The sequence below is a fragment of the Doryrhamphus excisus genome, chromosome 4 (genome assembly GCF_030265055.1).
Source record: "Doryrhamphus excisus isolate RoL2022-K1 chromosome 4, RoL_Dexc_1.0, whole genome shotgun sequence".
Taxonomy (NCBI): Eukaryota; Metazoa; Chordata; class Actinopteri; order Syngnathiformes; family Syngnathidae; genus Doryrhamphus; species Doryrhamphus excisus.
The window spans coordinates 14,026,570-14,043,699 of record NC_080469.1 but is presented as its reverse complement, the minus strand read 5'-3'; the positions used below and the strand labels follow the sequence as shown (position 1 = coordinate 14,043,699).

The 17,130-nt window shown below is 40.8% G+C and overlaps 1 protein-coding gene across 1 annotated transcript in view; it reads left to right on the top strand.

Annotated features, from left to right (window-relative positions):
* Window positions 1-302: 302 nt before the first annotated feature.
* The window catches only part of rtn4r (reticulon 4 receptor), a 48,304-nt gene continuing 31,476 nt past the window's right edge, over window positions 303-17,130 (top strand). The window contains exon 1 of the mRNA XM_058070775.1: window positions 303-755. Within this exon, the coding sequence (XP_057926758.1) occupies window positions 734-755 (22 nt within the window). The 5' untranslated portion in view covers window positions 303-733. The remainder of the gene's footprint in view (window positions 756-17,130) is intronic.

Sequence of the window (17,130 nt, the reverse complement as noted above, 5' to 3'; positions counted from 1 at the left end):
ATCAAATCGTCTCCAGCCTGATGTAAAATATATATAAAAAATGTGCCCGGTAGGGATTAATCTAAAAATAACTTTAGGGATTGTGTGAAACCAGGCAGAAAATAAAAGGCAGCAGGACATTATAATAATCATTTGTTTCTTTACTGTGAGTATTGTTTGAGATTATAGGATGGACGTTTTAGTAGCGTGATGCAGACACATAAAACATTTATCTCTGAATTCTCTCCCCGTCTCCTCCCTCGCAGCCCCGCCCTACCTCCTCCTCCCCCCCATCACCATCATCCTGCACAGTGGCGCGCACCATCCATGCGCATCCACACACTTTTTACTTGGGAAATACAGGACAGGAGCAAGGGGATTGTGCTTTAAAAAAACATGGATTCAATCTTGTTTTTCCGCCTGTGCTGCTGAGCTCTACTTTTTTCCCTTTTCCTTTCCACCTCCAGGTCTTCCTCGGAGCTGTTTTTGAGCACATTTTTGGCTTCGACTGGTGTCTCGATTGCGCTGATTGAAAACTGGATGTTTATCACTGACTCTTGGCGTCAAGTAGCCCCAATGACTGAGCTCGGGTGCAGCCACAGACGGGGCTGCCCACTCGGCAAGACCCGCGGCTAAAGTTTGCAGGGGTGCCCTTCTCCCTTAAATCTCCGGATTGGCAATTTTTTCCCTGGATATCTGTCTGCAAAACTGCTTGGATTTACACCGCTTCTATACATTGAGCCCCGTCTAAACCATGAAGACCATTATTACTGATGGTGAGTAGACACAAAGACAATGTAGTAAGTTTGCACACAATGCAGACATGATGGTTTATTGCGCATCGCAAAATGTGCTAACCCGGAGTTTGCAAATCCTGAGGGTTTGAGGATGATGTTTCATAAACGACCTTGATTCATAATTAAATCATGATGTAAATAGATTTGCGCACGCTCCCCTATTCTATTAGTAATGCATGCAACTTAAGCAGGACGTGCCCCTTCTTGATGAAGTTCACAGACACTCCACTTGGCGGCTCAGTAGCACCACACACAGCATCAGCTTCCACTCCTCGATAATTGGTGATTTTATGCTGTGGACTCGTCCCACTCAAAAGTGACAGGAAATTGGGTCCTCCCAAGCTTTCACGAGGCAGGACTTTGAGCAATTCTAATAAGCACTGGATTCCGCCTCGCCACCCCCCCCCCCCCACCCTGCTCTTCGTCCCACCGGAAAAGGGCAACAATCACATTTCTTGGCAAGCAGACGTGTGCACGCACTGGCATGGGTCATTGAAGAAGGGTGCATGCTGGGTGCAGGAAGCACCTGCTATGTTTATGTGTGTGTACTGAAAGTATACTGTATAAGACAATGAATGCACTAGAATACATAACAACTCATTTATTATCAGGAGCTTGTGGGAAAACTTGCATATCCACCTTGCTCCACCCTCAAACACACACACACACACACTGCCAGGGCTTATGCAACATGCTCCCACTCCCCCTCACACTGCTCATTATGTGGCTAAAACTGCAGGATTACGGGAAAGAAAGCTGCAGATTATTGCGGGCCCATCTTTGCATTTCCCATCAAGGAGAATCAAAGAGACACACCTACTTGTGTATTCTCTTTGATAAGTCACACCGTCATGCATATGCATGTACAGACCCCTTCCTTGGCACAGCATCCCACAGACCACAGCCCTTTCTTCCATCCATTGGCAGGTTAGGGCAACATTGAAAGGAGGAAACAATGAAGTCAACAGTGTTGATGTCATCATGTTGCATGATTGAAGTCAAAACATGAGAATAGATGTCATTTTATGAGGTGTGTACTACACTTTTGTATGTCCATTGAGGTGTTTTTGTCTGACCGAGTGTGGACAGTGTGGGTCATTCTCCTGAAAATGGCACCAAAAGCATAACATAGCAAACAAAAGGTACTTTTCAACCATATTGTGTATTCAAATAAAGTATTACTTGTTTTGTTTCAGTTTATGAAGCAAAACATGCAGGGAAATATCACCTTTTTGTCTATTTCATGTCAGAATACTCATGTAATATTTACATTAAAACATCATTTATTTGGTTATTATTCATTTTACACTTTATATGATAAAATTTTGGAGGTTTTGGGGGAAAACAACAATTATGACATTTTTACATGGGAGATTTACACATGCGTAATTTCCTTAGTTTTTTAGTGCATACACATTAACAGTATGGGGAAATGATATTTATTTTATTACAATTTATGAGTTTTTTTCCTGACCAGGACGCAACGTAATGGTGTCGTTTTTGCAAGTTGCACAGGGCTAGTGGATGGACCCGGTTTCAAACTCTGTGCAATACTCGACACTATGTTCTTCATCGTTTGTTGGCATAAGAGTAACATACTTCACCTTTCGCAGAAACATGATGGAAAAAAAAATTAACAGCGTATTTATTAGGAAAAATGTATCAGTAGAAAACTGTCTCTTAACAAGTATCATGGACACGACACCATATTTTGGATTTTGAATCAGTGTCACTTTTGTTATTGTTTAAATATTGACAAAAACCAGATAAATATCCTGTAAATACTCTGAAGTTCACAATGTGTGTCAATGCAAACATCAACTCATTTGCATGTTGCCATTGCGACATAACTTTGTGGAAAGTATTCAACACTGTTCCTCCGATTTATTCAATGTTTTTGCAGTATATGTTTATATGATTATAGCTGCAAATCACTGTAGTCCTCATAGTTTAGCACATACTCAACATAACAGATGTGATTTATTACATGCAACAATGTAACATTAAAGAGAAGAAGTTGTATAACATCCCCATCAGCAGTGTAGTGCATCAACGGTGACTTACCCCCCACTTGGTCTTGTGAACCCAGTTCTGGTTGGATTTAAGTAGAGAGTTTTTCAAAACAATATGCGTTGAAAAATGTAATACATTTTGAATACAATCTTGAAGACACTTTTTCACACCACTGCATATTCTCTTAACATTATGACTTTGTTTCTCATAATATTATTAGTCCTTTTCTGATTAATTTTTTTTGTGGACATCATCAGACTTTAATATTTTTCTCTGTGATATTACGACTTTATTCCCATAACTTTGCAGCTTTTTCTTGTGATAGTACTACTTCTAGGACAATAAAATATAATTTAATTCTCAAAATCCTTTTTCCACATAGTAGGGCAACTTTGAGCTTGCAAAATGCAATTTGACTTTAATTTATTTCCATTTTTTAGTTTTAGTTGTTGCCTTTTGTCTCATATATTATTAAGTTTCTTTTTCTGTTTCTGTCTTGGGGGGAAAAAGCTGCTTGTTCTGTTTTGTTTTTGTTAGTGTCAGATTGAGACGGGACTCTTAATTTACTACTTTTTCACCCAGTCACAATCCGATCAATGCCTGAGTGGCAACGCTTTTGCTCATGGGTGCTTTTTCTTCACTAGGCAAACAAAACCAATAAAGCTCAAAACAAATGGCTAAAGCCATTTCAGTGGAACCAAACTCTTTCATTTTAAACTGTTATAAACCACTGCTTTTTTCTCCTTTAATGAGTTAAGCAGTTTTTTTTCTTTTTGTTTTGGCAGTGTCAAAACACTGCCCTATTTTTAGGAAATAGGCCACAGGATGCAGCATCTGAGGTGGAGAGATAATTGTCTGGGACTTATCACGCCGCAAAGAAAACGAGGACGCGCACAGAAAGAATAACAATGGCTGATTTGCATAGCGACATTAGGTGGGATCAAACATCCTGCCTTAAACTGACAATGAGAGGCGACATCTTCTGCAACCCTGAGCTGAAAATGTGAAATAGATCCACCTTTGTGTTTGGGTGGGTGTTCGTACTGTATAAAGAAAAGAAAAGCAGATCTGTGTTTGTTTGTGCATTCCTATGGCAGTCTGAGTGCAGGGAGGGGCATAGGATGCTTGAAGGTTATGTGAGTTGTCCTTTTACTCCGCATCTGGTCTTAAAGTTCATGTCTTTCATCATATGTCAATTTGTCTGTACGCTCCTCCCAATTGCTAAGTTTCTGTTGCTGGGGTCAAATTTTTTAAGAAATCTACAGTGGTATATTCAACAGCAGATCTGTGGGATTACATGTTAGAGCAAAATTACTGTAATTTGTCTGATGTGAGTAAGTGGTTAGCGCACAGGCCTCACAGCTAGGAGACCCTGGTTCGATTCCCCTCTTGGGCATCTCTGTGTGGACTTTGCATGTTCTCCCGTGCATGCATGGGTTTTCTCCAGATACTCCGGTTTCCTCCCACATTCCAAAAACATGCTAGGTTAATTGGCGACTCCAAATTGTCCATAGGTATGAATGTGAGTGTGAATGGTTGTTTGTCTATATGTGCCCTGTGATTGGCTGGTGACCAGTCCAGGGTGTACCCCGCCTCTCGCCCGAAGACAGCCTATTGATCATGATTTCTGGTTTGCATTTCAAGCTTTTTGGTACCAATTCTTATTCAGTCCCTGCCCCACATGCTCTATTTATTCAACATGTCCATTTAATGGTCGAAGATGTCTGAAGAACATAACCTTTACTCTTTGACAACAACTAATCTATTGAAACATCAACTGGACTAAAAGCTTTGGCTCCTTGCGTCTTTGATAAATCTGCAAAACAAGTAAATTCTTTTATTACCTTTATCAAGAGGTCCCTCAGGGTCTTTATTTTGCAGCATTTAAAATGACAAAAATAACTTTTAGATATAGCAAAGCCCTCTATGTCTCCTCCCTGTGCAAAAGACCTTTCAGCATTCTACATTTTAACACATCAACATTTTCTTTTGACTAACAATTAATTTTTTGTTTCTTTCCCATAATGTTGTTTATACTGTGTGTCTCTGAGTCTGTTTGGATGTCACTGCTGCTTTCCCTGCTTGGAAAGTCCCATTGTGTAATAGAAAATTCACTTGGCAACATTCCGGATAATTCCAAAAGTAGTCTAGGGCAAAAAGTAAAGTTTTTGTGTTTCTGTGAGAACAAGTTAAACAGCTGAAACACTTTCTCCTTCGCTGCGTGTGAAGTCAGCCACTAGCACAACTCTGTCCACTGAACGCCCCATTTCACATTGTTAAATTAAATGAAAAAAAATGCATTTATTTCCCAGTAAAAGGACAAAAAGCTTCCTGTAACAGTGATAACTTTGGAGGCAACCTGACATTGTTGATTTAGTTTTGAATAATACATTTTAAGAATTCATTACACGTGCCTGAAAGGCATTGTAGTCCTATTTTCAAACAGATTAAAGGATGAAGACATCAGCGTTTGGCACAACGGAGCCTTGGCGCTGTTAACGTTTCAGTAACGGTGATGGACTGCAGCAGGCGGAGGTGGATTTGAGATGTTCGCTGCATCCTGATGAGTGTTCTCCATTAGGGAATTCTGTTAATTGGCCGCACCCTTCATGTAGAGCTGGTGCACTACATACGTATACACTGGGAGCACGGGTGTCAAACTCATTTTTTATTCTGGGCCACATCAGTGTTATGATCGTCCTCAGTGGGCCATTTGTGAATGTAAAATGGAGTAAATGTATCTTCTTTTTCTCATACTATTATTCCAGCATTTGATACATTGATTTCAGTGACAATGCAAGCAGACACAGCCAAGTATATTGAATAACTAAATATGTAAATAGACACACATAGTACGTCTTTAATATTTTACTGATCTAGTAATTTTTGGACTCAATTTGCTTCTGAGATAAATGTGGCAAAATCACATTTATTTTAGATAAACTGAAAATCAATTGGGGCTGCACGGCATTTGAGTGGTTAACACGCAGGCATGTTTGCATGTTCTCCCTGGTTTCCTCCCACATTCCAAAAACATGCTAGGTTAATTGGTGACTCCAAATTGTCCATAGGTATGAATGTGAGTGTGAATTGTTGTTTGTCTATATTTGCCCTGTGATTGGCTGGCAACCAGTCCAGGGTGTAAAACTCTTATCGCCTGAAGACAGCTGGGATAGGCTCCAGCACCCCCGCAACTCTCGTGAGGATAAGCGGTAGAAAATGAATGAATGAATGAAAATCAATTGCTAACTGGTGCTGGTTAGCTAATGTGTTCAATATATTTCATGATATTGTTTTACCATATTTAAATATCCCTTAAAGTTCCCTTTATTCAGTAGGTGAACTACGCTTTTTGGCTTGTCTCTTATACTCAGCAGTACTCATCCCTTTCACGTTCCAATGATAGTCAGCAAGTATAGATAGATCCACTTTCCACTAGCTGCAATGTCCTGGTGGAATCGTTCCCCGTGCTCATCACTTACTTCACAGTTCAATGGAAAGAAATCTAGATGGGATCGCAACATGTGTATCTTCAGTGACGTTTGTAGGACTTCAAGAGATTTTCCACCAGCTGCTTATAATTATCTGCCATGGGGTTGGCGTTGAAGCAAATATCGGCAGATCCCGATTGGTGGCCAATTGACTGGAGCAGCCCTAATAAATATTGTAGAAAGACAGCGGTTTGACTCAATTTTAGAACCTTGTTTTACTTTTCCTGGTAAGATAAAATGTACTTTTTGTTGTTGACTTGTACCAGCACAGATTATATTGCCAGAAAGCAAAGAATACATTGTGCTTTGTCTCCTTTTAGGACAACCTAAATAATAATCATAAGCTTTACATCAGTTGTAAAAGTGTCTTGACTCTGCATAGCTTTTCTTGGATATTTTAGTGACGTTGTCAAGATTTCATGGGCAGTATAAATTGTATAGCAGGCTTGAATCCTCCAGGTTAGCTCTACTTGTCTCAGCCTGCTTCGGTTTGGTGTGGTTTTCCCCCTGTGGGAAACATACCATGCTGCATTGAACGGGTCATGCTAATAAACAATTACGGAGAGAGAGCAAGGCTCTCCTGTATTCACTTCTTAACACGTTTGAGAAAAAGACATTGGATTTAGGAGGAGACTGTGGGCAGCAGGAAAATAGACTGCTTTAGAAAGTGGAGTCGATCCAAGTAGGTACTGTGCAGTGAGATGATCAACTAACTGACAGGCATGTTGGCCTCAAACAGAAAAACATCCATCAGGTGTATGGGTGAGAAATCCATTTGTTGTTTTTCCCCCGTGGAACATTTGCAAAGACAAGACGATGGCGGATGCTGCCCTCCGTGATTTAATATGATACAACTTCACCACAGTGGGGCGGATGCAGTCTCATAGAGGATTTCTTAGCGTCTATTTACCAAAATCCACTCTGACACTGTATCATAATCCTTTTAAAGGTGCTTACGCATGACAGAGCAGGTCAAGGCTCTCAGTGTGCCTGAGCGCAGCCTTTTCAAAGTACACGCAAAAAATGTGCAGCCCCAACAGAGACGACATATACTTCACTGCCTGAATCAGCATGTGACACCAAAGCACCCTCCTGCAGTGAATATGCATATTCCGACATAGCTGTATAACACTATATGGTGGTAGTTATACCATGCAATAAAAAGTAGCTCATTTGTCATCTCATTCTATGTCATCTAATCTCTGTGGCCACTTTTTTGTATCCGTGAAAATTGCAAGTATGTAGGAGTCCAGCTGCAAATATGCACCATGCTGATGACACTGATTACACCGCAATGGAGGAGGCTGACTGATAGCGCAGTTAATTGTTAATCAGACAGAAGAAGAAGCTCTTAAATTAGGCGCATGAATGTAGCTCTTGTCAGGGTAGGCCTCAGACTCTCTTTGCAAGCAGCAGTACGACGGAGATAGATAAATGGACGAGTGGATAAATGAAGAGAACGATACACATATCATACATTGCATTTGTTGCCGGGCAGAATTCAGTTTAGGTCGCAATCAGTTGTTCCCGGAGGCCCAATAAAAGTCTGCCATTCATACTCGCTATGGCGTATCCATGGCAACTTAAGGTGCAGGGCCTCATTGCGCAACACAGCAAAGAAAGGACAAAGCGGGACGGCAGTAGCCATGTCACAATAATCAAATCAATTAAAGTCAATAATTTTGCCGGCATTGTTACTTTATATTGACACATACATGGGTGTTTGCTTTCCTCCTCTCTCTCTAACAAATATCTGTCAGTCATTCAGTTTTTTTGTCCAAGCCAGGAGAGGCGGGATTGTGATCGAGTGCACACACAGCTCTCATTCGCTCTCAATCTGCACATTTGAATCATTTCTTTGGGACTGTTGTGTATAAAACACAATCTGATGTCAATTTCAGCCCATTTGCACATCGTTAATATGTCACATGAAAAATTACTTGATAAAGAATATTAATTCAGAAATACAAAACGGTGGAACTTATGTTGCAGCTCATTCCCGAAGTTTAACACCTAATATTCCTATCAATTGCAGTAAGTGTTTAGATTATTAATTTAAGTAATAATAATCCCCTGGGGGGAATTTAAGGACTATGGAATATGATAATTTTCTCATATTCACACTCGTTAGTAGATGATAAACATTAATATTTCATTTTCTTTTAAGGCAGGCGAGAAATAAACATGGCAATGGAGCTAGCAAATTAAGCTGACACATAACTGTAACAGATTTCAAAAGCAGGAAAAGGGGGCCTAAATTACATACAGTAGTCACCTTTTGTAAAAAATTGAAATTAAAATGGAAAAAGTTTGTCAGGGTAGTACAAGGATGTGGGGGGCCCCAACAGCTGGGTTTGCCTTGGACCCCCAAAAGTCGATACTGCTGGTGCAGTATTATCCATTTCCCAGCATGCTCTGCTGTGTTAAAATGATCACTTTGGTCTGTCTTATTCCTCTTTACGGTTTTATTTTGTACAGTGCATTTGTATTTTATAGTGCTGCCGTTTTTAGTCGTGTACAGTTAAATTATTTTGACTTTCGCTTTGACTCTAGCACCTTTTTATAGAGGACCTGTTATGCTAATTTTTCGGCCCTTTGTATTGAGTTGTGGACTCCTACAGAGCAGCTACAAATGATAACCAGCGCAGAAAGCTTTCTAGATCTTCCAGAATCTGCACCTATTCCAGCTATACTTCTTTGGATTTCGTGCTTCCTGCGGTAACCAGCGCAAAAAGCTTTCTAGATCTTCCAGAATCTGCACCTATTCCAGCTGTACTTCTTTGGATTTCGTGCTTCCTGCGAAAACGGTCTGCTTTAATTTATTCCACCCAATGCCTGCCTCCAGGCACGTTCACTCCGCTGTGGATGGTCACACTCTTAAGCGCTTGGGAGGACTTCCGGTGTTGTTTCCACTTTTACATTTAAGGAGTAGTTTACAGCGGACTGGAGTCGCTTTATCATGCAGATCGCTGTAAGCACTTTGTCCGTGAGGCGGGACAACTCAATGCTATTTTCCAAACAGGTCCCGCAGGCCGGATTTGGCCCCCGGGTGTGAGTTTGACGCCCCGTTTGACGAAGAAAACTGGACTATTTTTTGAAATTCTGCCCATCATCCATGCTAACACATTTTCTTTTTTTTAAACGCACATAAAAGGGAAATACACGTGTGGCTATGTTTCACATGTTGCCAAAGACCAAATTTGTATGCAGATCCCTGACCAGAAGCTGAGCATTGCCTGTGTCCATTTTCTTTCCTTCCTTCTTTCCTTCCTTCCTTCCTTCCTTCCTTCCTTCCTTCCAGTCCAGTCTGTGCTATTTCATCACTCCTGTCTGCTGTGGAATGAGAAAGCGACTTGACTTGGAGCAAGAGATCATCATTCTTTGCTGAGCTGTCTTGTATTTTCCAGACCATTTTTTTCATTTTCCTGCAATGGCTGCAGCTGAGAAAGTAGCAAAGTGAAACACGGAAGAGTGAAAGTCAAAGCTGTGATTTCGCTGAAAAAAAAAACCCTTACTTAGAGTAAAGTGTGAGTGAGTGTAATTGGTCACTTGTATCCCTGAAGAGATGGATGACTTAAAAACACGCAGGGAGTCATTCACAGGAAATAGGTTGTCACTTCTTGGCTAGGGAGAAATTGATCTGTTGATCTTTAAACAGAAATTCTGCAAATGTCTGGCGACACATGTAACTTTCTTTCATACACAAATCAATATCCTTAATAGCAGGTTATTGAAATGCACCATTCATCACTCTGAAATGTGGTGTAGAAACAGTACCGGCCGGCACTACAGCACAGCATAGCGAGATCGTCCATGTTCAGGAGCTCTGACGTGAATCTAGTTCAACTCTCAGTAATCTCCGTGGGCCAAAGTAGGTTACTTTTTATTAAAATGCAAATCTGACTCGTGAACTCTCTCACTCTTCTTTTGTAACTGTGCTCTCTGTCTGACGAATACATTTCTCCTGATTCTTCACAGTTGTTCCATCCCGCTTCCTCAGTCTCGCTAAATCTGTCGTTCAGCTACTGGGCTTAGAGCCTGTCGCTCATCTGCTCCACTAGCAGGTGTAAAACGCTGATTGCCTTGTGTCGATACCAGGCCATGGCAAATTAAATGTGACCTCAGCTTGCCTGTAAGGACTTGCATTATAATGATATCTGTTATCTCCTGGACTCAATGGGGAGCAGTAGTGGAGGCTGTGGGAAGGTAAGAGGATGATGACCATGAAGGGGGATTCAGTATGGCTCTGGTGGCTGGCAGAAGAGGAATGCACATGGATCCTGCCTTCTGCGAAGAAGAATTAAAATTATTTCAGAATCGAAAACCAGCAGCTCATGAATATACCTATTAGAAAACGACCAATCTTTTTAAGACCTCCTTCTGGGGAAACAAAACATATCATTATATTTGTTAAAAGGGGCGCCCCCAGGATTATGCGTTATTATTGTATTGCTGACAATACAGTATTTTGCCTGCCTATCTGTTGTGCTCAAAATTTGGGTTTGAATTAAGGATCAGGGAAGCCCTGCTGCACAGACTTGGCAATGCAATAATCAGAACACTATGTGTAATTTATGGAAGAAAAAAAAATATTGCTCAGTTCAAACTGCAATCAAGTCAATTATTGAATATTAAAGCATGATCATCTATCCGCTTGTTCTCACTCCGAACGTGGGTTTGCGGAAGCCTATGAAAGCATGACCATATACTATAATACGTTATTTGTCCTTATTGCGCTAGGGCAGATAGGCTCCAGGATACCCCCGTGACCCTCATGAAGATAAGTGGCATAGAAAATGTATGGCTGCTCTTGGCCAGCGGTTTTCAAATTTGAGGCGCAAGAAGACTTTAGGGGAGGTAGTAGCTTCATGAAAATAAATAAAAACTATTTTAAATCTTCTACACTGGCTTCAGTTATGTTTAGAGGCAAAATTCATTATTTAAACTTTGTACTGTGAGAGAGTAAACAGTCCGGAGTGGCCAAATGTGGCTAAAAAAAAGTACTTTTTCAGAGAGTATGGGATCTCCAAGCCATCCTGCTCACCCGTTATCTACCACGTATGCAATCATTGCTCAAAGTGTAACATGTCCACCCAGATTATGATTCTACATCATTAGTGGTTGACGCGCCCTACAGATCATTGTAATGCCTTTGTTAAGGGTGTCTCACGAGACCAGACAATGCATGAGATTGGGCCTACAAGAACAAGACGGGAGGAGACAAATTTGTAACATTAATTTTAAGAAAAGTACAATGAAAAAATATGACTGGATTAACTTTGTCTATTTTACAGAGTCACAAAACAATGCAGGCATGTTTTGGAATGTTTATTGTCTCACAAATTGACGCTAAACCATATTAATGGCAACATTTTTGGTTTGTTTTCATTATATATAATAAGAATAAGAATGAATAACAATCTATCATAATAATGCAATATTTCTTTAATATTTCCCTTTTAAAGTTACAGAATTGCCAATTTGGACTGTCTGTTAAATGTTTGTGTGAGTGTGAATGGTTGTTTGTCTATACATATGTGCCCTGTGATTGGCTGGCGACCAGTCCAGGGTGTACCCCGCCTCTCGCCCCAAGACAGCTGGGATAGGCTCCAGCACCCGCGACCCTCATGATGAAAAGGGGTAGAAAATGAATGAATGTTAAATGTTTGTAGCATTTCTTGAAATGTCGGCTTTTCAACTGCATTAAAGAGCAGCATTACTTGTACGCTGGCTTTGTGTGAGCGCACACCATTTTGTGCTGTTCTGTTTGTGTATAGTACGTTGTCGAACTGATGTCTCAGCGGGTGTTTGCTGTCGGCACAAAGTGTATTTTTTTTTCTGTATTCTGTTTATGTTCATTTATTTTGCCCCTAATATATAATATAATTGGCATACTGGCTCGTTCGTGTTTATGGACTGACCTTGTTCATTAATAGTCCCACTGTTGAATTTTTTTCTACTATAGTTTCTTTACATTGCTCCACTCCACTCTTTTACAATGTGTATGCCAATGTGGATGGCTTTTAGGCCCTCCTGCCCTAGAGAGACAAAGTCATATAATTGACAGGTCTCACTATGTTTGCCATTGTTCTATGAAGCGTGTAGCACCTGTTTGGAGGCAAGAGACAAGACTTACCCGTAATATTTGTTCCTCTAGTCGGAACTGTGGTTCACAAACATATGTCACAATAAATGTTATTTATGGGAATGTATTGAATGTGAACCTGAAACTGTTGATGATTGCATCACGGTGAAAACACTGAGATTCTGCCTGAGTAGAAGTGCGAGATCTGAAGTCCCACAGGCCGCCTTTGGCTGCAGTATCAGTACGCTTGAAAAAGTAATTGAAGTGATGAGAAAGAAAAAGGGAAATAAGAAGAACGTGTCGATGTTGCAGGCGCTGCAGCTTGACTCTATTTTCCACACACCTTCCAAAAATGGTCCTGTTTTCTCGTGTCTCTATGTGTTCCCTTCAAAACCTCCCCAATCATTATGGCAATTATTCCAGTGAGGGAGATGACGTTGTCAACACTTCGTCTCAGAGCTGTAAACAAATTATGATGAAGGTTTCTTTGCGATGACTATGTGAGGAAACCGATTCTTTATGGTCTCGCTGTGGCATCCTGGGGCAACTGCCAGCAGTGGAGTTGTTGACAGACATTAGAGCTTTGACAGATCAGCCTTTTTTCCTCCATCTGAGGTGGAGAGGTTTAGTGTCATGATTTTTTAATGAGTCAAACAACCAGTGGCACGTTTCCATTTATTGCATATTTAAACTCATTTGTCTGTTGGAAATTTCCGGTGGTTTTGCCATAAATACTTCAGTGGTTTTGCCGGGGGTAAATGACAGGTTATGTTTTCTCTCCCTCCATTGCTCCCTAGGAAGACATTAGCATATTGAGTTTCGGGCCAGGCCGCGGAGTGAGTCCCACCATGCCTTTAAAGGGCGTCACATGAATAGGTTGTACATTATACTGAGAAATATGAGACAGGAGAGAGAAGGAACACTCTTCTTCCACTTTCATCACACTTCAGCTTGGGGAGAGTATAGCACACATGCATAACATGCACACACTCTCTTGTTTCACCCCCTGCCGTTTGCTGACTCACACTTGCTTAAGGAAGCAGACTGCAACTACAAATGAGGCGAATCTTCATAGCACCCACAGTTAACTTTGCAGAAAGAGCCAGGGGATTGGTGCATCCTCCCCTCTGATTTGAATGCACTGTCTACCGTTGCCCACACTGGAATAAGACTTGAAAGAGAGTCAACTATAGGCAATCAAGACATCTTAATTATGCTCCTTTTCCACTTCGAGGTAGCTGATTGGCACTGCTTGAGCAGAGTTGCCATTTCTGTAACGTCTGAAGATACATGGCCAGAAATGCCGAAAAAACATGGCTACATAAGTTTGAATTCTGCTGTGTTATATGCTACAGGCTTTGCTGCTTTTGTCGTCTCTCTGAGGATAAAATGTGCCCCTTGTCATGACCTTAATACAGGCATCCCTTATCATATTATTGTTATTTGAGTGTCTCATTTTGACTGATGTGTTCAAGGTGGCATGTTACCTGGAGTTTCTCGTGGTACTATTTTGAGATGAAGACAAGCCGTCCCAAAACGTGACAGGTAGATCAAATGTGAGCTGGGAACTGTATTGTGGAAAATTGATATTCAGTTTACATACATAAGAATGGTTAAAATATTTTTTTGGAACATAGTATTGTGCGTATATAGTCAGACCGAGGCAGGAGAGCAAAAAAAAAAAAAAAAGCGATTGAAAGCACAACAAATGGCAGAATTCACCCACTCACTTGTCAGTCAGTCCCTGGTGGTGTAATGGTACAGCTGCTACCTTATAAAGCACAGCACAATGTGAAATCCTAGGGCCGCCCCTGTTCGTCCTATTTTAAAATACTAGCCCCATATTTGTTGTTTTTGGACAATTGTTTTCTAATTTAGAATATGAAACAAAAACACAAAAAAAGCTAAATAAATTATGTCTTCAAGATCAGTACTACTCAGTAATATTGGTTCACCGAAAACCGTCTATTGTTAAGTTGCCCAATCTATAAGACACTTTCAAGTGTGTTTATGTGTTGTGATTACATTTTTACTTCTTTATTAGTCAATTGTGTGGGACTGAAAGAAAAGATTGGACTTTTTTTTTGAATAATTAGTTGGCTTGCATGTATATAAATCTCTACACAAGGACAATGCATCTTTGTCAGACTGTGTTTTAGTATATTGCTGGATACATTGTTGTTGTTTCCAACCATGCATTCTAAAAATATGTTCTCACTGTGCTTTTCTCTCACATCTCTTCCTATCAATGTTTTCTTGATGTGTCCATTCTGCCTTTATACCTCTGCCAGCCAATCAGCTCTTTGCCTGTCCTTCCACTCAGCTTTGGGGTTTGTTATTTTTGTTCTTGCCCACGCTCTTTGTATTTTAGTTCCATATGATTATTATTAGTTTCTTGCCTGCCTGCTTTGTGCTACGGTTTAGCTTTATTTGAGCCTGTGCTTCTAATCCCGGAGCAACTAAAGTAAATGCCAAAAGGTGCCTGTTGATGTCAGACACAGAAGGGGGTTGACAAAATATTGGTATTAGACTGAGAACAAAGCAGCCAGAGGTTCACTCTTTAGATCTTTTCCAAAGGCTATGTAGTTTTTCCCAACTAGAAATTGATTCTCACTTAAGCTACAAGCCGCTGTTATCGCTCTTATATCAAAATTTTGACACAGAACTTGTCAGGTTGACAAAGGCTCTCTGCTCTTTCACCGTATCACTTTCGTTTTTTAAAAGACTTCCTGTCTGTGGGCCCTGTATAAAGGTCTCTGTGTGTAACAGCCAATCAATGACACCAATCACCTGCCATTAAACCGTTAACCCGTCTGGAAAATTTGCCTGATTTATGAGCGCTTCCTGCTGATAACCGCATTCCTCAGCGGAGGTAGTCTTCCATTAAAAGCGAGTGGCTATGTCGGACAAGACTGCAGGCATTCGGAAATTCTAGGAGGTCACTTGTGGTCCAACGTTTCCCGTCAATGGAGTCCATCTGCACACAAGCCCATAATAGAAACCTTTTATTTCAAAAGCATTGTGCATTAGGAACCGCAGCCATTAGTTTCGCCCAGTCAGAGAGCACTACTGAACATCAGCGCATTACTCAGCAAATAGAGAAGAAGGAACGTTATTGTGGATGAGCGGATGACATCTTTTATTGACATGACATGAAGGGATTATGGTGCTTTAAGTGACCCATATAGAACATTGATTGATCGATGGTAGAGACATTATTGAGAAAGGTCATCAACATACATTTACTGTATGTAGGCATGTCACGATAATGGATGTATCGATTTATCGAGCAAAAAAAATTCGAGCCCACAAGTGTATGTCCTTCTGCGCCATCTGTTAGCTGGATGACAAGAGGGTTCACGCTGCATTATGTCCATATGAAACAAACACAGAAGAGAGTGAGCATAACAGGGCGTAACTTTGGGTCTTTGTCTGTTTATTTATTTATTGACAAAATTGGTTACCGTGACAGCCCTAACAGGAAGTATGTATGGTAGAGATTCGGCAGCTCATCTGAGTCCTGAATCAGTTCCACTGGGGTTCCCGTACCTGATCCAAGGGACATGTAAACAATTATTTTGTCCAGTCATGGTTGACCCCTCTAACTGATCTCAGATAGTATCATACCCTTGTTGAAAAATGGTGGAAATCTTCCCAGCAGCTCCCTAGGTTTATTTATTTTTGATGATTTTCTGTCAATAATTTCTAAGAGAGTCTGACCAGGAACATACGAGCATGTTTCTCTTGGGCCGTTAAAACATTGATTATCCAGGTAATAGTCTAGTTCTGTAAACTAGGACGAAGCAGAGCGGGGGAAGCAATGCTTGGGGGAGGGCAGCATGTACACGCCCATATAGGGATGCCCGCCAGTCTGTGACATCACAAATCCCCAGTTGTTAGAACGCCCTCTGAAACCGAGCGTTCAGAGACATCCCAAACTTCTTTAATGTTGACCTATTATACTTTTTCCACTTTGGTAATGGTAATGGTTTTATTTAATTTGAACATGCATCAGACTACAATTGAGTGCATCACATAATCAGTTCACTTTTGTGGCCTATAAATGTAGTTAATGTTGTATTCTCATGTTTAACGATGCCAAAGTTTCGGATAATGATGTTTGCGCAATTAGAAGTGAGCCCTGAAAGAATTTTGTGATGGCTCCAAATGCTCGGTTTCAAAAGGCGTGGTAAAACTGCCCCTTTGTGATGTCACAAAGGCGGGGTTTCCTTATATGGTTCATAGTTAATTTTTTCCTTTGCTTCTCCTTGCTGATATTTGACCACTACTCCACATACTCGTACATAATTGAAAAAGGAAAAGAAACCCTACCACCAATAGCAGAGCATTGTAATTACATATGTTCCGATACCCTCTTTATCAGTGAATGTGCTCATCCTGCCAACCCTGTGCTTGCGGCACATAGACCACCTCCCTGTCGCACCACCTTCCCAACTAGATAGACATTGGGACATACGCATATTAAGGCTGTGTTATGGTATTGGCTCTTCAAGCACTTAACAGGAAAATCAGCTCAATTTACCGCTAATTAATGTCATTAAAGGGGGCATATGCTAACACGTTTACGCACAGATAACAGAAACACAAGAGGCAGTGGCAGCAGGGCTCATTTTATCAGCAGGGTAAAAGATGAGAGTAATTAAGTGGGTATTAAAGCTGTGGTGTGATGTGTTTTCCAAACTCTTGGAGGCGTAAAGATGGAAATTGGCGTGCTTGGTGCTGATAGGGAGGTTTGTTTTGTTCT